Below are 22799 nucleotides of genomic sequence, written 5' to 3'. Positions count from 1 at the left end.
CTCGTGAGGAGATCATTTAAGGGAGACTAGCCCGGCGGAGAGGAGCTGCTGAGTGTTCTTCCTCCTCTCATCCAGGCTCTTCCATGTTCCCTGGGGGGAATCCAGGTTAGCAGGTGCAGAAGTGGAAAAAGCGTTGGCACTTTCCTTTCCCCGTCTGTTGAGTACAGATAGAAACGTCTCCCTGAGCATATACTGCTAATAGTGTCACCTTCCCTGTTCAGGAGCTGAAATGACAGATCTCTTCGATACTTAATGGCATTTTTAGTGATAACGTTGAAGTTCCATTTCTTTACTCTTAAAAATCATCTATCAAAGGTCTTACATAGGGTTTATAAGTCCCCAAGACATGACGTGACCTCTTCATTAAACGTTTTCGAAATAGGTATTATAGCTAAATATAAGTTACCCATGAGAACCTTTGAGATGATCTTAAGTTAACATTTTGGTACTGAAAAAGAGTTTACACAAAAAGCAGCAACAGGAGATACTTTTTTTTTTTTTTAAGATTTTATTTATTCATTTGACAGAGACAGGGAGATCACAAGTAGGCAGAGAGGCAGGCAGAGACAGAGGGGGAAGCAGGCTCCCCGCTGAGCAGAAAGCCCAACGCGGGGCTCGATCCCAGGACCCTGAGACCGTGACCTGAGCCAAAGGCAATGGCTTAACCCACTGAGCCGCCCAGGCTCCCCAGGAAATACTTTTTATTTTTATCTAACCTAGTTTAAAAATACTTTTCCTAATTTCTGAAACAATAAACATTTTTATGCAATTACAGATAACCTTCTTTCCTTCTCTAGGAATACGCAAGCCTGAAAGTTAGGTCCTAGCAGATCATGGATTATTTTATCCTATTTACCCTAAAACTTACCCTAAATTTTTTTTTAAATTTTTTTCAACAGCTTGCAGTTGCAAACAACAGGATTATTACCTTACAAGAAGAAATGGAACGAGTTAAAGAGGAAAGCTCCTACATATTGGAATCCAATCGGAAGGTTAACCTTACTGGGTTTATACAATATTCCTAGAGAGTGTGTTAACGTGGCGGGGCAGGTGGGGGAAGGGGCTCTACTCTAGAGGACTGTTTGGAAGCATCAAGCACTTGCACTGTTTTTACAGAGATTCCCTGCAGAATCGGGTAATGATGGAGCTTACGTGGCTGTGAGGTTCTTCCTACAGACGCTCCCTGGCTTCACCTCTGTCTCTATTGTTGAGAAATTTCAAGAACCGGTCTAATTCAGTGTCTTGTTATGGACTCATGATTTGTACTGTATTTAAGTGTTATGTTTATTATATTGAATATACCGTTGTTTTCAGGCCCTGTTACTACTTGTAAGAAGTGTTTATTTAGTACCACTGGGAGTTACCATGTAAATGAGTTTTCTAGATAACTTGATCCCTTAAGGTATCAAACTTTTTATATATGTCTACACAGATTTTTTTGCAAATCTTTTATGTACTGCACACTCCTAAGCAATCCTAGGTAGAGGACATGATGTAACACAATTAGCTGTTCATGATGACTGAAAGTCCTAATTACCAACATTGGCAATTCCATACTAAGTTCTAATGATGCCACTTATGGGGCTGTTGGAATTGATTGAGCTTCTAGCCCCTGTACTTAAATGTTTCCAGATTGCTCTGGGTGCTTTTTCTCTGCTTTTATGATCTCGCTGACATCTCTCCCTTCTCACTGCTGTTGGTATTAGTGTCTCCCCACTGCCTTTTATCTGCAAGCTTCTGTTCTTCTGTGATCTAGGAATCCAGATCGCCATGGTTATTAAAGTTGTTCCGCTAGAGTAAGCAGCTAGGCTCAGAGTGGGGACTAGTGTAGTTCTCTGTGAATAGTGGGTTTGACTTTAATGTGTGGGTGTTGTGAAAACAACTGTGACTCCTCACAATTTTCTGATGATCTGCTTGTTTTTAGCTATGATCTCTCTGGATGGTTGGAGACTCCAAATGTGAGATCTCTGAAGAAGGAATATATTACCGTTTGAACCTTTGGCCCAATTTACATTTTACAGTGAATGCCACTTTGTATTTAGAAGCTGACTTTTAAGACTTCTTGCACTTGATATGATAACCTATCTTAGGACTTTAAACAAAATGACGAGAAAACCCAGTTCTGCTGAGAATTTTTTATTTACCAAGCTGCTTCATTTTCTTTGTTGTCTTTTTTCATTGTTATACCTGTTTAGTTAAATATAAAATATAATCATTTTTCCTTACTAAATAGCAGTGTCAGCTAACTCTATATAGATTTTTTTTAATCCTTAAATATATGTACTATTCTGTTTATCTTTTCAAGGGTCCTAAGCAGGACAGAACTGCAGAAGGACAAGCACTGAGTGAAGCCAGAAAGCATTTAAAGGAGGAGACACAATTGCGACTGGTAAACTTAACTTGTGTTCTAGTAGTTCAGTAACCCATTAAACGTAAAGGCCCACTTAGATGTTTGATCGTAACAGACCAGGCTCAGGAACATTAGTAGTGGGCCAACAAATTTTTATAGATCCTAAAAAACTGTTTCTCCTTTTTATTTTTAATTTTGAGTATATTTATTATAAATATAATTAGACATGAAGACAAATTTTCATATGGTTGCTTTTTACCTTCACTGGACATTACTTGCATAAAACGCTTTTTTTTTTTAAGTTTAATTCAATTAGCCAACATATAGTACATCATTAGTTTCAGTTGTAGTGCTCAGCACTCTTAATCAAGGATATTACCTAATTCTGTAGGAAAGGCTCACTGCTTATTGATAAATACAGTGGATTTTGCATATAGGAAAACTGTAGAAAATTTCTAATTATCTGATTCAACTAAAATGGCATCGAGGAAGCCCTCTTAGCTAAGTCTTAGGGTGGATTTTTCCAGATCATAGTATTTGCTAAAGAGAATATTGTTCGTACAGAGAACAACGATACTTTTGTTGCTTCGGTGACTTTTTTTTTTAAGATTTTATTTATTTATTTGAGAGAGAGACAGTGAGAGAGAGCATGAGCAAGGAGAAGGTCAGAGAGCGAAGCAGACTCCCCGTGGAGCTGGGAGCCCGATGCGGGACTTGATCCTGGGACTCCAGGATCATGACCTGAGCCGAAGGCAGTCGTCCAACCAACTGAGCCACCCAGGCGTCCGACTTTTTTTTTTTTTAATTAAATTTTTTTAAGCATAGTTCACACAGTGTTACATTAGTTTCAGGTGTATATTTCTTACTCATTTTAACCCATATTCCCTATAACGCTTTCCCAGTCCACTTTCTGAGTATGACTATTCTTAGTAGCCAACGGGATTTTGCCAATTTTTTTTTTTCGGTTTTATAGTTTGTGTTACGAGAACATTACGTATACGTTCGGAACCTACTGTTTTAAACTTGGTGATCCCCACCCCTACCTCAGTCCTCGTCCTGGAAAGATTCTGTTATGTCTCCTTGGAGGATGTATGTGTGTGTATAAATGTAGAATAGTGAAGAATACTCCTGTAATAGATTTTAGCCAAGGATTAGTACATTGATACATCCCTGGTATTGGTAAATGAACTCCTCCTGCAGTAGTGATGGTACGACAGGATCTCCCCCCACCAACAGTGTCTCTCTCCAAAAGTAGGAAGAAGCTCAAAACAAAGGTGATTCGGTTTCTAAAAATTATGACCACGTAAGAGTGTATAGAATAGAATTTCAGATGTTTTGAGCAAACAGCAATATAAGTTTAACATCCTAGAATTATCACTTTCCTTCTATGTGTTTATGAATTAGATCTCAAAACACTTCCTATGAGGAAGATCCTAGAAATAACCCATGTCAGCATTTCAAAAGCAGTCTGATTGAATCAAGCTAACTGTGCACAGAGGGACACCTCAGTTAAGTGGCACATGTATCTTAAAAATCTGACACACGGGGTGCCTGGGTGGCTCAGTGGGTTAAGCCTCTGCCTTCGGCTCGGGTCATGATCTCAGGGTCCTGGGATTGAGTCCCACTTCGGGCTCTCTGCTCAGCAGGGAGCCTGCTTCCCTTCCTCTCTCTCTCTGCCTGCCTCTCTGCCTACTTGTGATCTCTCTCTGTCAAATAAATAAATAAATAACAATCTTTAAAAAAATAAAAAAAAAAATCTGACACAGAATTTTCCACATGCTTTTGTCACAAAAAGATACCGGTTTATTCAGAAAGGAAAGAAACCATGCAAGTTCCTAGATACGCCCCAGGGAACAGAATGGATGGAGAAGGAAATTCAGGTCTTTGTAACTTTGATCCTCCAAATCATGTTGCAGTAATAATGATTGGACCAAAAAGGGGGTTCATGTTATGTGATTATAAAAACTCAGTTACCATATCTATCATTTTCACTTACTGAGATGTTTACCCTCGAGACCCAGAGTATCTTTCGGGTTCCTTGGGCTCTTGATGACATCAACAACATCCAAATGGAAGAGAATTGCAAGTGCTTCATTTGGCGCTGGCTCGGGTAGCACTTTATGTACATTTCTATGATAGAACATGACGCCAGTTGTCTCGCTGTAATGAAGCATCTCAAGTATGTGTGTATTTCAGACCTATTAAATAGCACTGTCTCTGGCCTACCAAGTTTTGGGGAGTTGTAAATTACTGAATAAACGTTTTTCAGTGATCCTAATTACTATTCCTTTGTTAGTTTCTCTGCATCGAGTGACAGCTTGTAGCTATTTTGCCCGAATATTCAGACCTGAGAGTGTTGGAGTTTACACCTTTTCCTGTGGAATTTCATAGTTGGTGCTTCGTTGAGGAAAGAGAAAATGAGCAGTTTATTTACGTTTGGGGGCAGGATGTGGAGAAAGAACTGGAGATGCAGATCAGCATGCGGCAGGAGATGGAGCTGGCTATGAAGATGCTGGAGAAGGATGTCTGCGAGAAGCAGGACGCCCTGGTGTCTCTGCGGCAGCAGCTGGATGACCTCCGGGCTCTCAAGCATGAACTTGCCTTCAAGCTGCAGGTAGGGCCGAGAAGAGGAACACACTCGCTGGCTCTCTAAACTCCCAGGGTTCCCTGCGCCCCTCTGGTCTCTCTGGAATCAGGCTTGACGTCCAAGAGGGAAGACTCCCGTCGCACGTGGAGGCTGGCGGCCAGTAAACCGCTGTAGAGATCAGACGGCGTAGGATCCTGTGCTGTTCTGGAAAGCCATAGCTCTTTTTCAGATTCTGGTGGGGAAAGTGGTCTTTTTTATCCTGTAAGATAATTTCTACCCTCCAGCCTCCCCTGTCAACTGAGCTATATATTCCATTAGCTTTTTTTTTTCCATTCTTTACTTAAATTCAATTTTTAACGTATGGTGTACTAGTAGTTTCGGTAGACTTCAGTGATTCGGCAGTTGCACAGAACACCCGGTGCTCATCCCATCGAGTGGCCTCCTTAATGTCCATCACCCAGTTACCCCATCCCCCACCTCAGTTTGTTCCCTAGAGTTAAGTATCTCTTATGGTCTGTCTCTCTTTCTGGTTTTGTCTTATTTTATTTTTCCTTCCCTTCCCCTATGTTCATCCTTTTATTTTTCCTTAAATTCCACATGGAAGTGAAGTCATAGGTACCTGTCTTCTGATTGCCTTACTTTGCGAAGCAACACGGCGTTAGTTCTTACACTGAAACGATAAACTGAGGAGCCTCGTAATGTTCATTTCTGTGACAAAGCTGCACACAGCAATACTGATTTTAATCATTGCATTTTGTTCTTTCTCCATTTGGAAATTAACTGATAGATAAATATATGAGCAGTTCTGTTTAATCTCTTACGGTTAAGTTCAGAAAGCCGTGTGTGATTTATTTCAGGATTTTATGTTCTATGTACATCACTCCTATTTCTTTTCCATAACAGAGTTCAGACTTAGGAGTAAAACAGAAAAGTGAACTAAACAGTCGTTTGGAAGAGAAGACTAATCAGATGGCTGCTACCATCAAACAACTCGAACAAAGGTAAAAGTGCTATTTCTTGAGTGAAACATCTTGGGCTTTCCGTGCTGGAAGGGAAGAGAATGCTATGCACTTGGCAGACAAAGTGTATGAAATTCTCCCAACTTATCACCAGACTTGCTAGTAGAAAGCCAGTTAAATTTTGTGTTTCTCTAAGATGTCACTGAAAACATTTGTAAGAAACCCCAGGCTCTCCTGACTCTTTTGAACAGTGGAACAGTAATCCTCTTACATAATCCCATTTCGGTGTCATGTTGGAGGAGGGAGGCCCACAGGATGAAAGTGCTTTTTAAAAAATTTTTTAAATTTTTGTGAGAGAGAGAGAGAGAGAAAGAGTCAGACATGCACAGTTGGGGGGGGGTGCGGGGGGAGGGAGGGGCAGGCTCCCCGCTGAGCGAGGAGCCCGATGTGGGACTCGATCCCAGGACCCTGAGATCATGACTTGAGCTGAAGGCAGACTTCTAACTGACGGAGCCACCCCGGTGTCCCAGAAGCACTTTTACGTCTGCGGGCAGTTTGGGGTTTATTCTGCCTCACCACAGTCTGGGTGCGCGGGTGCGGTGCCGCCGGGATACCGAGGGCCCTTCTACCTCCTGAGCTCCTCTCTCCTCCCTCCCATCTCCCTTTCTCTCGCCTTTCTCCCGAGCCGTTCTGTAGTGTCCGCTGTCCCCCTGCCCGCAATCTTACATCTGTCCGTCTCCAGCTCTGTCCCCCTCTGAAAACGCAGCCTTGGGTTCCCGTGCTCGGAGCCGCCGTTTCCGTCAGGTGCCTACAATTCAGGCTGCCCAAAACACACCCTCTCCCTGGGCTGAAACCACCTGTTTTCTTCGTGGTGACTCAGCTGCCAAGAGAAATGGCCAAGATTTCAAGACTGAAGGAGCCACGGCACCCGCGGTCACTCGGCGTGGCCAGTGTGGGTTGCCACTTCCAACACCACGGGTGACCCTTTTACTTGAGCCGCGTGACTGCGGGCCCCCGCGCGCGCCTGCGCTTTCCCCACCTGTTCCTTGCCCAGCAGCCCCACCGGTTAGGAAGGCCCTTCCTCTTCTCGCCGCCTTGTTCTTTGATCCTTGTTTTACCTTCAGGCTCCCAAGCCACCACCTCTCCTAAGCTTCCTCTGATGCTTCTTCTCAGATTCATCTACCCATTTGTCCTTGTCGGAATTCCCGTAGCCTTACATCCACACCTGTCCGTAATGCTTCCTTGTCACCTTTTGCTTCACGTTCCAGCCCTTTATATATATGTATCATCTGATGAAAGTGTGAATTCCTCCGGGTTACTTAATGAATTTTTTAAGTTCCCTCATTGGCTCTGTCTTAGTGCCATGAACACACAAGGAATTCATTTAGCAGATGCATGAATGAACAGATGAGTGGATGGCTTCTTTTATTCAGATAAATCTTGACCAGGAAGGGCCCTGAATGGCACTGAATATTAATGGTAACTCACGAGTTAATTGCAAATCAGTAAACAAGTTTGAAGCTTCTGATTTGGCTGGTTTTAAATAAAAAGGTATCAATCTCTCCAGAAAGTTCTCTAAGTGCTTGCTTGTAGCAGTTACATGTTTATGATTTAACAAATTAATTTCGGTGTTCATAAATTGGGTTTTTGAACTGTTGCATAGAATTATTTTTTAATAGTTTTTTGACTTGGCATTTGAAGTAGAACTAAAATAATGAGTTCTTCAAGTATTAAGCTGACTTATTCTCTTGCTATTTTTCTCTTTCCCGTTTATTCATTCTCTCATTCCCCTTTCACTCCATTTTTGTTTTTATTTTACTAATTTAGTGAAAAGGATTTGGTGAAACAGGCAAAGACCTTAAATAGTGCAGCAAATAAACTGATCCCAAAACATCATTAGGCATTTTGCATTTCGTCACCTCGCAAGTCTGATGTACAACTTAATTGTAAAGAAAGAAGTCTGAAAGTTATTTCATTTAAGCTCTGATTCTACATAAAATGTCACCAAAAATCGACTCTGAATTTGTTGGACTTAAAAAACAACAACAACAATTTGATATCTAGGCCATGGGTTTTTTTTCTTCTTCTTTATTTTCTCCCTTGAGTTAGAACATTTAGTATAAGTTCTTAATTAATTGCTAAATCAACTTCAAGAAATTACTTTGTTGACCAATAAATAAATACACCTTAAAAAAAAAAAAGGTTGAGTTGACCAATAAATAAACACCATTTAAAAGTCGACCAATAAATAAACACACCATTTAAAAAAAAAAAAAGCCTAGGGAATGGACACTCTGTGCATCTTTTATTGATGCCTTTACAGCTCAGTTTCAGACAGTACCAGATTCGAGGTGCGCTGTCCACGCCAGAGAGCCTGCTCTACCATTGCACTGTAATGGACTGGAAGTGACAGCCCTACAGACTTGGACTCTTCGAAAGTAGCTCTGTCTCCTAGGCCACGTCCCCTCCCCATGTTCCTTGTGTAGGTTTACTCCCCAAGCCACAGATAAATACTTAGCATTTCACTACAGTTCTGTTCTCCATAACCAAGATTGCTTGCAACTTTTTTGCCTTAGTGACTTTGGTGGGGGGAGGGGGGAACAAACCCGCATCCTTACATTTCTTTAAAGTTCGTAGAGATAAAGTTAGTGATTAGGTAACTTACGATAACATAATAATGTGGAAGCTTGGAAAACCCTCCTAATATTCGCCATCTTCTACCTCTGCCATTTTCCTGTAATTCCACTTCCTATTTAGGTAGCTCAGAGAGAATAATTTTAATGAAAAAACTCATCTCCTATAAAAACAAAACACAACACAACACTACACAATTTTCAGATCTATCCTGCTTTTCCTTTTGGAGTAAAGACAACAAGGTATAGACATAAGTGATGGTTTCCCACCTGTCATTTCTTGCTAGAAACATTTACTTAAGAGTTTCTATTACTTTCTGATCCAATGGGGATTGGCTAATGTCTCTGGGAAACTAACAATCTAATTACTAGAAAACCATTTCAGCGTAGGAAATAGATACATGATAATCTCTTTATTATTATTTAGTCTAAAAATAAAAATTTCCTGTAGATCTCCATACATAGGAATTAGCAGGGCTTCTTTTTCTAAGTGACCACTGATCTACTCCCCTTTCTAGGCTTTACATTGTAAATAATCCTATAAATACTTGGATTTTTTTTTTTAAGGATTTTTTTTTAATGACTTTTGATTTGGGGGAACAGGCTTTACATAAGCTTTCATTCCTTCAATAAGTCTTGACAAAAAAAATATTTTTTCTCATTTTGGTATGATTTGCAGCATTTCAGCTGCTTAGGTGGGAACAAAGATAACCCCCCTTTGCTTCCAGCTTTTGAAACTCTTTACCTTCTTCTTGGAAAAACCAGAATTAAGAGAGTAAGGTAGATTTCACGTGTGCTTCTATATGTCCTTACAGACTTGAACCAAAGTCAAGTCAAAGAGCATATGACCAACCTCATGGAATAAACTGTGCTCTTGAACTTATTTTAGTTCTTATAATTTTGCACCTTTTCTTATCTTCATCAGCCTTTCGTGGTGATGAGTTGCCTTTTCTATGAGCATTTGGGAAGAGTGTTCCAACACTAAAATAAAACATTTTAAAGACTACAGAGTATGCTTTCCAGTTCTATTCTATAGAGCCCCGGATGTTTCACCTCTTAGAACGTGCTGCTTTATAGGTGCAAAGTTACGGGATTTATAGAAGAAAGCATTCATTAGAATTTTCCAGAGAATGTGATCAGGAATGTCATGTAGGCCCGGTGCCGAGTTCTTTGTCCACTTAGTCACACACCACCTGGTAGGAATGGAAGAGGAAAGAGATGGCCAAACTCTGACAAAGGCTTTTCCTTAGAGAAGAACTCAAAGCCTAGGTAAGGGTTCATGTACAATGTCAGTGATTTAATACAAATTGTGGTGTAGGGAAAGGACCAGGAAAATGTTCTTGTTCCACGTGTAAGACGGTAGTTGCCCATTTGCAAGTTCCAGTTATGTGTGTAAAGCAGAAATATAAGGTACCAAACCTGTTAGGAAATAAACCCAAACAAAGAAGTGGGTTTGACTTTAATTCCTGTGTACTTGAGGTTGGCTTTGGATATGGATTTTCTAAAAAGTGATGTTTTATTGTTTATCATCTAATGGCTGTAAACTGTAGTACTAGAATAAAAAAAAAAAATTGGAAAATCACCTTTTCCTCTGCCTGGTTCACCTTCATCTTGCCTTTCTTTAGAGTTTGTTTCTTCTCCGTCTTTCTTCTCACCCTCGTACAGTGTCTTCCCCTGTGTCCTGAAAAGCATTTTTTTTTCCCCTCTATCTCTCCCCGCCTCTTCCTTGGGTTGCTTTATTTTGTGTTGTAAACTTGGTCTTCCTCCCCACCGTGGCTTTTGTTTTTTATCACAAGTTCATGTGGCTCACATCCAGATTGCGCCAGGCTGAGCGGGGCCGCCAGTCGGCCGAGTCAGACAACCGGCTCTTCAAGCAGGACTTCGGAGACAAGATCAACAGTCTGCAGATGCAAGTGGACCAGCTCACCAGGCAGCGGTGAAGAGAGGGCGCCAGGAGCTCCCAGGGCGGTCGTGGGTAATTCTAAGGCCGGCAGCAAGAGAAGCAGGTCCCCTGAGCCAGCCCTCTCCGTCCTGTCTTCGCAGGGTCCTTTCTCTGGAATTAGCACTGAGGAAGCTTCGCGTATATGGACATTCCCATATCTTTGTCCACATGCTTTGCGATCAGAAAAAGAGGAAACTAGAACCCAGGGCCCCAGATAAAGAGAGAAAAGGACTAAGAGAATTAATAGCCCACATAACACTGATAAAAATAGTGTTCCCTAAATTTTTACTGTGTGCCACAAACTTGATGAAGCACCACACAGGCATCCAATCCCAACCTGTTCGTAGGAATTGGCTTACCCCCCCTTTCAGATGAAATTAATTAAAGCTTAGATGTGTTCAGTTTGTCCAGATTGACACAGTTCAACAAGTAAGTAGCAGCACTTTAAAAGTCTGTCTCTCTGACTCCAAGTCCTTAACCATTAACCACCCTTCCATATCATCTGTCCAGTGAGACTCAATTCTTTGCTGAAGCCACTGACTTCAAATAAAGAGAACTTTGTTGTTGGATATAAAAGCACATGGCTGCCAAGGACACTAGTGGCGGACAGTAGAGCTGGACATTGAACATTAAAGAGAGACCAGCTAATTAAGATGAAATGGGACAACAGAGTTGGTACTTTCAGGTTGTTTCTTGCTGAAATTCTGTACATAGTGTCTTTTAATTGTAGTTAACCCTACTCCGCATCATTCAGTTGACTACAACTCTTTATTGAGAGTTCATCTTAAATACTGATATTCAGAGTGGTGACCCTCAGGCACTGGGCGATCTTAAAGTACATCCCTTTTTTAAGATTTCATTTATTTATTTGAGAGAGAGAGAGAGAGAGCATGAGCAGGGGGAGGGGCAGAGGGAGAAGCAGACTCCCCGCTGGACACGGAGCCCCACCTGAGACAGTCCCAGGACCCTGAGATCATGAGCTCAGCTAAAGGCAGGCACTTAACTGACTCAGCCACCCCTTAAAGTACATTTTTTTTTTTTAAGATTTTATTTATTTATTTGACAGACAGAGATCACAAGTAGGCAGAGAGGCAGGCAAAGAGAGAGAGGAGGAAGCAGGCTCCCCGCTGAACAGAGAGCCCAGTGCGGGGCTCGATCCCAGGACCCTGGGATCACGACCTGAGCCAAAGACAGAGGCTTTAACCCGCTGAGCCACTCAGGCACCGCAAAGTACATTCTTGATTATCCAAGAAATAGTAAACATATTGTCTGTATTTAGTGTTACTGGTTTTACTGTATTGTGTTTTAACACCTTAAAACCTGATTGTCCATATATATCTGGTAACTTTTTATTAATCAAGTATTAAAATTTAATTGCTGAGCTTTAAGAAAGGGTTTGGCATTCTTTAGCGAGTCTGATTGCAGAAATTCAAATTATGATCCTTTTCCTCTCCTGCCCATCCCAGGCACCAGCTTGAGTTAGAACTAAAACTGGAAAGAGAACGAAGGTTACAGAACAACAGAAGCATCCCAGGAAAGGGTCCTCAGAAGCCACAACCCAAAATGGTAATATTTGTTATTCCCTTGGTCATTTACTTAATTTTTAGAGGCTCCCTCGTTGAGCTGGACGGTTTTCTCTCTGGCAACACAAGCTCAATGCTGTGGCCTGGAGTATGTAGATGGCAGACGAGACCTGGAGTGAACACGCTTTGGTTCTCAGTCTACCTCTAGACACTCTCTCTAACTTGGTTTCACTTGAAGTAAGATGATTTGGGTGTCTTAACAAAAAGTCATGTTCCTTGGACTTCTTCTGCCCAATACCTTTAATACTATGTTGGAGTAACCCTTCCCAACTCTAAGTTTCCCTCCAGGAGAATGGTCTTGAATGTGGATTTGCTTCTGTATGTCTGTTCAGAATCGTGAGGGTTTCAGTTTTACTGTGCTCAAGGTACTTTTCTTGGGAAAATTAGAACAAGAGGGAACTAGAGTTGCTTGGGGAAAAGAAAGTAATACAGAGTGTTTAAAGAATAGCACTAGAAGTTTCTGTACAACAGCCCAGGACCTGTAGTGGTAAGGAAGCTAACGTTCAATGAGACCATCTCTGGGACCCAGGAAATTGGAGCCAACCTTTTCAAATAATAAAATCAGAAAAGTACGTAATACCATTTGTGTCAAAGACAAACACAGGAGAAAAGTAGCTTCTTGGTTCATGTTATATATAACAAAGGACAAATATATAAGCTTCTTATTTAGCATTTTTAGAGAAAGAGATGCTAGTTTGCCGGAGCATAGCAAATAATAGTAAATAGAAATTTATTACGTAGTACTCATTACTACTCCTTTACAGTGTGCAAAATACTATGTTTTTGGCAGCACACCATCTTTATTAGTTTAGTTTCGCAAACAGAACATCTCCTTCGCCGGGCTTGCAGAGATTTACTTAAATGCTTGGCCTATCTTACCTGCTTTTCCAGTGAGCCCTTGAGTTTCTCAATCTTACATTGCCCCGCAGTCGGGGTTCCAGGAGTGTAAATATTGCACTAATCTCCTTTCCTTGACACTCGAGTGGTCTAAGAACGTACATTCTGTTTTTGGAGGCTGATGGACAGCAGCTCAAGACAGACAGCAGTGTGTGCGCCACAGAAAGAATTCGTCCCCGAGAACCGCCCAGGCATGGCGTACGAGCGTTGGTAGAAACGCAGTTTGGAACTTTACATTGGTCCTTCAGAGTAGAAGGATCATCGGGTTGTACAGGCCGTGTAAGTTGTCAGGACGTCGCGGCAGCTGCTTGAGTGTCCGGAGCATTACAGTCTGCTGGACACGGCGGAGCTCGGTTCTCCCAGTTTTCCAGAGCTCAGCGGGCAGTGAGGACGGAGGCAGATCGAGATCTACAGAAGGAACTAACATCCCCTAAGGAGGAACTGATACCTTGAGCTCACTGCGTAAATAAATCCAGTATATTTGGAATTTTCATTGAACCTCAAGAGTTAAGAAGGAAAATATCTACTCTGAAAACCGTTTGTGGCAAACGCTATCAGAATAATTTATTTAAGAAACTACTTAGAGTGAAGAATGAGGGAAATTATCTTGAAAGTTAAATTCCTTCCCTAAGAAAAAAAAGCTGCTTTAGCTTTATATACCTAAGCTCAGAAGAAAATGTCTGCAATACCATCACTGTTGAGCATTCTGAATAACTAATAAATGGGGCTGTTTTTCTTTTGGCAGGATGGGAAGCACAAAATTCAAGAGGAAAATGTTAAACCAAAAGAGGCCCTGGACGAAAGCCACAGGTGTTTGTTGATAAAGTACTAACCAAGATAGAACGCTAGTTGGGGTGGCGCAAAGGGGGAGAGTTTGATATATTCTGGCAGTGGCACAGACCAGACAACGACTTGTAATAGGAACACTCCAGAAAGACATTTTGAAGGGGGAGTGAATAAATCAACCAGAGAACACATACTAACCCACGCCCACTTAGTCCATTTCAAGAAGAAAGGTGACAGAGCCGTCCTCTGACTCTTCCCCGGTTAATCCCCAAACTCAAATGATCGCTTCAGCGATCATTTCTCATCTTTACTGGGTTGGTATCACAGAAGAACGAAGTACAAATCATAGCAATTCTTAGGTGTTTTGGGTTTTGTTTTTGTTTTTGTTTTAAGATTTTTTTTTTTAATTTATTTGTCAGAGAGAGAGGGGGAGAGAGAGCGAGCACAGGCAGGCAGAGAGGCAGGCAGAGGCAGAGGGAGAAGCAGGCTCCCTGCCGAGCAAGGAGCCCGATGTGGGACTCGATCCCAGGACGCTGGGATCATGACCTGAGCCGAAGGCAGCTGCTTAACCAACTGAGCCCCCCAGGCGTCCCCAATTCTTAGGTTCTTAAATGAGCTCCAGTATGGCTTGTTTCCCCGACGTGCTATGTGAAAGGCAGCTCTGTTTCCAGTAAATCCTCTTATTTTCTTCGTGTCCTTTCTCTGAAGAGTCTCAAAAAGCTTCACTTGATGCCTTTTTCTTAACTCTTCACCTGATCTTCTCACTATGAAAACCATAGGATTATTCAAGGAAGTTGCCTTTTAATAATTATTTTAGCAGGTGGAAATAGAACAAAATATTACACAGTGCCCCTGCATTAAAAAATGAAGGAGATCCAACTGTACAACATTCTGGAAGAGCCAAAACCATGGAGACTGTGCTTGCCAGGGGTTCGGGGTATGATGGATTTTTTAGGACCGCGAAAACACTTACATGGGGCTGTGATGATAGATACGTGTCCTCCTATTGTCCAGACCCCTAGAATGTACACACCAAGAGTGAGCCCTAACGCAGCCCGCAGACCGAGTAGTTATGATGTGTTAGTGTAGGTTCATCCGTTGTCGCATCGTTTACCCCCCTGGTGTGGAATGTTGATGTTGGGGGAAGGTGGAAGGGCAGGCGAGGTATATGGGGAATGTCAGGACTTTCTGCTCAGTTTCGCTATGAATCTAAAACTGCTCCAGAATCAGTCTGTTATAAGAACAGCAGCAGCCATGGTTAGTAATGAGAAAGATCCTATAGCGGGGCTTGGAGAGAACTATACTGCATACATTTTGGCAGCTGTCGCTCTCCAGGCTTTGATGCCTCAAGAATGAGGTAGTGTTCCAGCAAAAAGACTCCTTATGCAGGTACTTGACCTCCAAGGCCAGAATGATTCCAAAGCCTTTAAGTTTACTCCCTAAGAGCGCATGGCCTGATTGAGGACTAACCTTAAATGACCCTGCAGATCAGCATGGGCCAAAGAAAAGAACTCGAAAGGCTGTAAAATTAATGAGGGCTTTAAAGAGCCTTTCAGAATCAGCCCCATTCCAGACTAGGACTAAGTCATTTACAATCAGGAGACCTTACAAGCCAGCATCTGATTTCAGCCCTGGGAATATAAGACACTATCTTCTACCTGTATAGTGCCCTGCAGCTTAAATAGTGTGTTTCACATTCATTATCTCCTTAAAAATGTAATTCTCCAGAAGAGAAAACTGGGGAGCACAGAGAAGTAAGATGACCCACCTAAGTGGCTTCTGCTTCTCATGTCTTCTTTGTTGAAGTCCTTTGCTCTATGTAATAGCTGCTTCCAGAGCCTGTCCTGGCCAGAGCAACAATCCTAAAACATGGCCAGGCTTCTTGGGATTAGAGTCCGAGGAACAGCTTGTTCACCTGCTCACCCTGGTGGTCACACTGCCCCTCGGTGGGAGAGAATCAGAACCACTGTGGATCTGTGGTGTATTATCCCCAGAACTGCTTCTCCTCTTAAATTCTATTTTCAAATTGGAAAAATGAGGGTGAGCTTAGCTAGGCCTCAGGAAGAAATAGTTCAGCGTGAATGGGTACTCCTGTGACAATCTCATTCCTTCCCCTTACCCTGATTAATTTGCTAAAGTTGACATTTTAAGGACATTTGGAAGAGGGGAACTAATACAGGACATATAATGGGTAGATTTCTATAATATCATAATAAAAGATACTAAAATGAATAGCATTGGCCATTGGAGTTTTACAGGCTGGGATACGAACGCTAAACTATTTTCTTGGTAGTAAAAACGAAGCATACATACAATATAACTCCAAGTCTGTTTGTAAGCAGGAACTATAATTTAAGTCAAGGATCAGAGTCTGCTAATCAGATCTAGCCACCAAAATTTCCTCTCCTTGGAGGTCAAGGTTAACAATTATGTCAACAACGTTAAAGAACCGTGGTGCTGCTTTTCCTGTGCTTTTGCGATGATTCACAGAGAAATATAATCAGTTGCTGTTTTTTCCTGTTTTTAATTTTCCATTGTAGGCTGCCGTCTCCCCCTGAGGATGAACAGGTAATGGCCCCCCGTTCTCCGACATCTCGAGTGAATTCTGTAGTCACCTGTCCTGTCCCTGGCTGTACACAGGCAGCGTGGAAAGTCGGTGAATGCACACAGGCCCCTGGGGCCCCCCTTGTAACACTACCCTTACAAGTGCACCCGCCTAAACTGCCGCCTGCCGGGAAGTCGCAGAGCTCTGAGCCGTTTCCTAAGTAAACCGCAGGTCTCGCTTCTTACTTGGAAGTCTCTTTGCCATACTGTGGGACCTAAGAGAGCTCACTGTACCTCTTTTCCCCTTAGTTTTTCCTTCCATAAAAAAAGACTTATTGATCACTTGGAAATAAACAAATATAAATGGTTGTGAGATACTTTGCAAGTAAAACAGGCTATGACAACCCGCAGAGAAAGAGGGTAAGTGCGGCTATGACCGAGCCCATCCTTCACCCATGAGACACAAAAAAGCCTCCTGCCTTCCCTTCTCGATGATACAGTAGGACAAGAGAGATGGGGCTTTTTTTATTTTTAACTTACTACTTTACACTTGTATCCTTGAATTTTCTTTTTAGAAATAAAATCACGTTACTTTTTATAAAAATGAAAAGAGCTCCAGGAATAGTGATGGGATTACCAGGGCTGCATTAAGGAGTTAGAACCATATGTAATTTGTTTCTTTGGTTTCCAGATAGTTTGTAGTGTGGTTCTATTAATTTTGTGATTAAAAAAATGAATATTCTGCAAGTATCACTGTTTCTGGGCTAAGGACACTAACTCGCTCGATGTGTGGTTTAGAGTCAGCTGCTGCTCTCCGAGAAGCCACAGACGTGTCAGCTGTGCCGGGAAGACGGCAGCCGAACCAAGGTAACCGTGCTGAGGCCCAAACGGGTTCTTCACAGGGATGGCCCTTTCAGTACTCGGGACTTTGCTGTGGAGAGTACAGAGTGGGGAGAAAAGCAAAAGGAAGCAAGCATTTATAAAATACCTGTTAAAAAATACGTTTTTTTTTTCCAGCCATAGTAAGTCATGTCAGTAAATCCCCATTAAAATAAATATAAGTAATTTTAAAAATAAATTTATAGCTAAAGGGCTATTGAGTGCCTATTGTGTGGAATGTGCTATTTCCCGTGCTCGAGAAAGAGTAATGAACCAGCACGGACCAAGTCCCTGTCGTAAAGCTTGTCGTCTTTGTGTCATCCGTTTATGGACGAAGCACCTTGGGCTCAGAGATTTTAGGCACATTTCTTAAAGTTCTCAGGTCGTAAGTGGCAAATCCCGGCTGCAACCTGACTTTGGCCCCCAAATCTATACTCCTCTGATACTTCCTCCTGCCTAGAACAAATCAGATAGTTTGGGGTGGGAGGGATTCTCTGAATTATTTGGAGAATCGGCCTCTGCCAGGGCACTGCGCCCTCTCCACCAAACCACTTGCTTTCCCCTTGGGCCCGCGGGGTCTCTGGCAGAGCACTTGGCCGAGGCAGAGAGAAGGAAGCGTTGGTGTCCGCTGAGTGGTCTGATGGTGGCTCTTGGACCTGCTCCCACTGCTGGCCCCCAGCACGGCATCCGGTGCCCGCGTCATTGTAGATGCTCAAAAATGGACAAATGACTGTAAGAAGCAAGTGCTTGGAAGAGAGAAGGAAATGTGCCCAGATCCTGGATTGCAGCCTGCGTGCTGCCGTTTGTGACCTTGCTGAATTTTAGCGAACAAAATCATAATATGACCTAGTCTCAAATGAGCAGAATCCGATAAAGATGAACCTGCCTCTCTAGAATTAGAACTGGAATTCTAGACATATTTCCCGAAATGAAGAAACAGCTAATCTAATTCGGGCTTTTCTGAGCTGCGCAGGATAACCTCAGTATGTCAGAGGGAAGTTCCTCTCGGGCTTTCAAATAAGAGTGGCCCCTACCTCTGCCGCACTGTCAGGAAGGCGAATTGTTTGGGAGAAAGCGGCATTATTAACGGGGCCGATTACTCTTCACAGGCTTTATACAGGGACCCTTGGAGCTCTGTGGGCACCATCCTGTCACAGCCTTTCCAGTGACACTGCCGGAGTGACCCACGTGCTGCCCCATTGCGTGACCACGAAAATGTCAAAACGCTTCATAAAGAGACCGATTTCCCTATAAAGAGGATGCAGGGGGCTGTGCTCCTGCCGCACTGATAGCCCAAAGGATGTGCTTATAGAGCTTTCCAGGAAAGCATTCAGTGCATCAGTGTATCAGGAAGTACTTTGGGTTCATATTCAGCAACATTTTTAACCCCAGGCTGGCTACCCAGCCCATCACGTGGCCACTCACTGCCTCATTTGGAGTATTCTTAGATACTTCCAAACTGATTTTAGAATTAGCCCCCCTGAAAGTGAATGTAACGAATGAAAGTATTCTAAAGATACATTATTTGTGTATTATATGTTCTTTGGAATTCTGTGGCACTACTTCTCCTCATTTAGATCTAAGAATGAGATGGTAAGCTTCTTCGTAGACAGACTGTGCTTGGTCAGATACCATCTGGCACTTAGCAAACGTTCAGTCAATACTGGACGAGGCATTGCGCATTTCTCGTATGTGGCCGTTTATAGCCCGTGTATCTGTATGCCGTGCACGTCTGTTCCCCACCTAACCTCCCTCTTCTCCTCGCAGAATGTGTGTAAGAACTGCAGAGGGACTTTCTGTAATGCCTGCTCAACAAACGAACTGCCTCTTCCTTCAAGTATCAAGCCTGAGCGAGTTTGCAATCCCTGCCACGAACATCTGATGAAACGGTACTCCACCAGCCCATCGTAAGACCGGAAGCCGAGACCTGGACCAGTGTCTGCACCCATGTTAGATGCCAGGATCTCCTAGAGCCCAGAACTTAGAGTCAGCTCCAGCATTGATAGGAATGATTTAAATAAACTGGGTCCAGGGAGAAAAGGCAGTGGTTGGGGGTGCTGGAAGGTTTGCTCAGTTACCCTAATGACTGTATGAATAAAAGTTACTCAGCTGAGCCTCTCTCTTCTAAATCTTAAACAATCCCACCTTTGAAGGCTTTATTTTTTAGCATGTCTTTGGAGGAGCTATTTTTATGAATAGTGATAATACTGGCATGGACATAACAGGAGAGAAGGTCCATACAGATAAGAAAAAAAAAAAAATAGGAAAATGATCATCTCCTTCTTTTACATTTGCAGATTCAAGGGGGAAAGATAAATGTTAACAGAGATCAAAATTTAGATGTTTTATATTATCCCCTGGTGCTGCTAGACATAAACGGTTTCCTCTTCACCCCCATGAACTACCTCTTTAAAGTATCTCTACCAAACTGTGAACCCAAACTCAGGGAAAAGAAATTACAGAGTAATATAAATTTTGAATGTACTTAAAACAATGTAATTTATTACAGTTTCGGGACCTGAAAGGTCCTGGCCTTACAAGTGTTTTCAGTATCAGAATAAGAAACATTTGCCATTTCTCCACTTAATGACTTCAGAAATAAGTATCTGCCCTTTTCAGAATGTCCTCCTGCAGAATAGAAGCCAGCTCCCTTCCTAAGCCTTCCCTGCTCTCCCAAGTCATAAGGACAACTGTGTTTTAAAGATAGGGTTTGAGTTTTGCAAATAGGAGGTATTGAAAGCAAAGGTTAGTCAGGTGTAAAGTAAAACAATTTTAATTTGTCCGTGGCTGAGATCAATTAGCTCAGAATATTTATTTTCTTGACTAAGGGGTACCTTTCTGAGCCAAGAATTAGAACTGGTAGACAGATTTTTTGGAAAGTGTGATACTTAAAACATCTCTTCATATCAAACCCTTTGGGCGAAAATTGGGGGAAGTGCCTTCCACAAGGGAAGAAAAACAGTGGTATGTGCTATTTTGATTATGTTACATGTGTCTAGGTTATTAATTATAATTAAGACCTAAGAAGATGCGGATTCTGTAACTGGTTTAGAATTCTGGGGTGGAAATATCCTGGAACCATTATACTTGATAAATTCTCCTCAAAAGGGTTATAGCCTGGGAAAGAGTTGTTATTCCAAAAGTCTGGCCTGTTACATGGTGAAGCTGAGCTTTTAAAAGTACTAGGGAAAAATAAAATCTAATAATTCTAGCCTAGGTTGTTGACTGTTTTTATCCCTTTGGAATAATTGTGTGTGTGTGTTTCCTCATCTTATTTTTGGCCATCTGCATGTTCTCAGCACTGTTCTAGGTGCTACAGGTAATGTGGGGAATTATCCCAAATTAGCAAAAAGCTATTTTATAACTAGTTTTGTTATCAAATTGCAAAGAGGAGGCAACTCAGTACCTGGAATGTGAGGAAGAATAAGTAATTAGCCACTTGAGATTTTTATTGTGACTTAACACACAAAACTATTTAGGCTTTTTCTTCCCCCCCCCCCACCCCCGCCCCGACAAATCTCCAAAGATCTCTTGGTGCAGCTGGTCCACAAAAGCAAGGGAACCAAGTCACGAATGCCTTGACTTCATGTTAGTTCTGTCTTCCTTAAAAATTGTGCTTTCCAGTATTCACAGTGCACACCAACAAGAATACCATTATTAGGAATAAACAAAGAGGCAAAAGATTTGTACACTGGAGACTACAGAGCGTTGCCTAAAGAAATTAAAGATCACAACAAACAGGAGGACACACCATGTTTATGGATTGGAAGACGATATTGTTCAGATGTCAATATTACTCAAAACCATCTATAGATCCCATGTAATCCTATCAAAACCCCAATATTTTTTGCAGAAATAAAAGCACCCATGCTAAATTCATATGGAATCCCAGGGGACACCCAAATAGCCAAAACAATCTTGAAAAAGAACAAAGTTGGAGGTGTCATTTCTTACGTCAAAACTTAGTACAAAGCTACAGTGATCAAAACGGTATGGTTTTTAAAACAAGTATGGTACTGGCTTAAAGACCTAGACCAACGGAATAGGAGAGCTTAGAAATACACCTTTATACATACGGTCTAATGATTTTTGAGAAGGGTGCCAAGACCAGAAGGGACTTGAAGGACAGTGTTTTCAACAAATTGGGTGAGAAAATTGGATGTTGACAAGCAAGGGAAAAAAGTGGGACCTCTCCTACAACATATACAAATATTAACTCCAAACTGTTCAAAGATCGAAACAAATGAGCTAGAACCAGAGCTAGGGGGAAAAAAACAGGAAAAGATTCATATTAGATTTGGCAATCATTTATTGGATAAGACACCAAAAGCACAGGCAACAACAATAATGAAAAAAACATGGGTTGGACTTCCATCAGAATCGTGGAGAAACGAACTCCTGTGTGCTGTGGGCAGGGGTGCGGCCACTGCCCAACAGTACGGCGGTCCCTGAAGAAATTAAAATCACCAGGTAATACAGCAGTTCCCCTTCTGGGTATGCTACACCCAAAAGCGAAAGCAGGGACCCAAACATATTTATACAACTATGTTCACAGCAGCATTTACAACAGCCAAAAGGGGAAGCAACCCAAGTGTCCACCAAGAAGAAACAATGCAGCAGATACATACAGTGGGGTATTCAGCCTGAAAAAGGAAGGAAATTCTGACGCGTACTACTACACAGATGAATCCTGAGGACATTGCAAGTGAAATAAGCCGGTCCCAGGACAGATAGGACTCCGTTTGTGTGAGGTCCCTAGAGCGGCCGAATTCAGACACAGTAGAATGGTGGTTGCCAGGGGTTTGAGGGAAGGGGGGGGGGATTCAGCTGGGGAAGATGAATATGGGTTTACACAGAGTTCGGTCTGCTGCGGGGGTCTAGAAGCCAACACTTGGTAGCAGTGGGCACAACCCGATAGCCAATCTTTCATTAGAAACTAAAGCTTGGGGCGCCTGGGTGGCTCAGTCCGTTCAACATCTGCCTTCTGCTCAGGTCATGATCCTGGGGTCCTGGGATGGAGTCCCGCATCGGGCTCCCTGTTCGGCAGGGAGCCTGCTTCTCCCTCTCCCTCCCCCCTGGTCATGCTCTCACTCGCTCTCCTTCAAATAAATAAGATCTTAGAAAAAGAAGAGAGAGCGAGAAAGACCGAAGCTTGGGTGTTTGGTTTTTTTGTTTTTTGGTTTTTTTTAAGATTTTACTTGACAGCACAGCAAGGGGAATGGCAGGCAGGTGGAGAGGGAGAAGCAGGCTCCCCACTGAGCAAGGAGCCCATGCCGGGCTCAAAACCAGGACCCTGGGATCATGACCTGACCTGAAGGCAGACGCTTAACTGAGCCACCCAGGCGCCCCTACAGCTTGGTTTCTAACACCATTATCCATTAAAAGGAACCAGGGCTCTTTGAAGAAATGGCTGATGCTAGATCTGGGACATCTTGTAATGCCAGGAAGTGAGAAAGTAGCATAAAAACCAAAGGGTCAAGGACATTGAAGGGATACAGTGGCCAATAAAAAGCTCCCGGGGGCCAAAGCTAAGTGTGAGCAACGAAATAATGTAGAATAGGGTTATAAGCCAAAGTACAAAATATCTGAGCTCCTATTAATACAAAAGATTTTAATTAAGTGAGGGAGAAGTGGCACAT

At 42.4% G+C, this 22799-nt stretch overlaps 1 protein-coding gene across 6 annotated transcripts in view; it reads left to right on the top strand.

Annotated features, from left to right (window-relative positions):
* The window catches only part of RUFY3 (RUN and FYVE domain containing 3), an 84677-nt gene extending 64306 nt beyond the window's left edge, over nucleotides 1–20371 (top strand). For 3 of the 6 annotated variants that reach the window (XM_044224767.1, XM_044224768.1, XM_044224769.1), the window contains 10 exons: nucleotides 900–992; nucleotides 2306–2389; nucleotides 4797–4964; nucleotides 5841–5938; nucleotides 10346–10465; nucleotides 11938–12037; nucleotides 13697–13761; nucleotides 16278–16305; nucleotides 17080–17148; nucleotides 18928–20371. In XM_044224767.1, coding sequence (XP_044080702.1) covers nucleotides 900–992; nucleotides 2306–2389; nucleotides 4797–4964; nucleotides 5841–5938; nucleotides 10346–10465; nucleotides 11938–12037; nucleotides 13697–13761; nucleotides 16278–16305; nucleotides 17080–17148; nucleotides 18928–19071 — 969 coding nt within the window. In that variant the 3' untranslated portion in view covers nucleotides 19072–20371. Of the gene's footprint in view, nucleotides 1–899; nucleotides 993–2305; nucleotides 2390–4796; nucleotides 4965–5840; nucleotides 5939–7723; nucleotides 10112–10345; nucleotides 10505–11937; nucleotides 12038–13696; nucleotides 13762–16277; nucleotides 16306–17079; nucleotides 17149–18927 lie in introns of those variants that run through there. The other 3 variants (XM_044224771.1, XM_044224772.1, XM_044224770.1) reach the window with 2 other exon arrangements.
* The last annotated feature ends 2428 nt before the right edge of the window (nucleotides 20372–22799 follow it).

The sequence above is a fragment of the Neovison vison genome, chromosome 11 (assembly GCF_020171115.1).
Source record: "Neovison vison isolate M4711 chromosome 11, ASM_NN_V1, whole genome shotgun sequence".
NCBI classification, from domain to species: domain Eukaryota; kingdom Metazoa; phylum Chordata; class Mammalia; order Carnivora; family Mustelidae; genus Neogale; species Neogale vison.
Note: the sequence above shows the minus strand (reverse complement) of the source record. Positions and strands in the feature narration are given on the sequence as shown.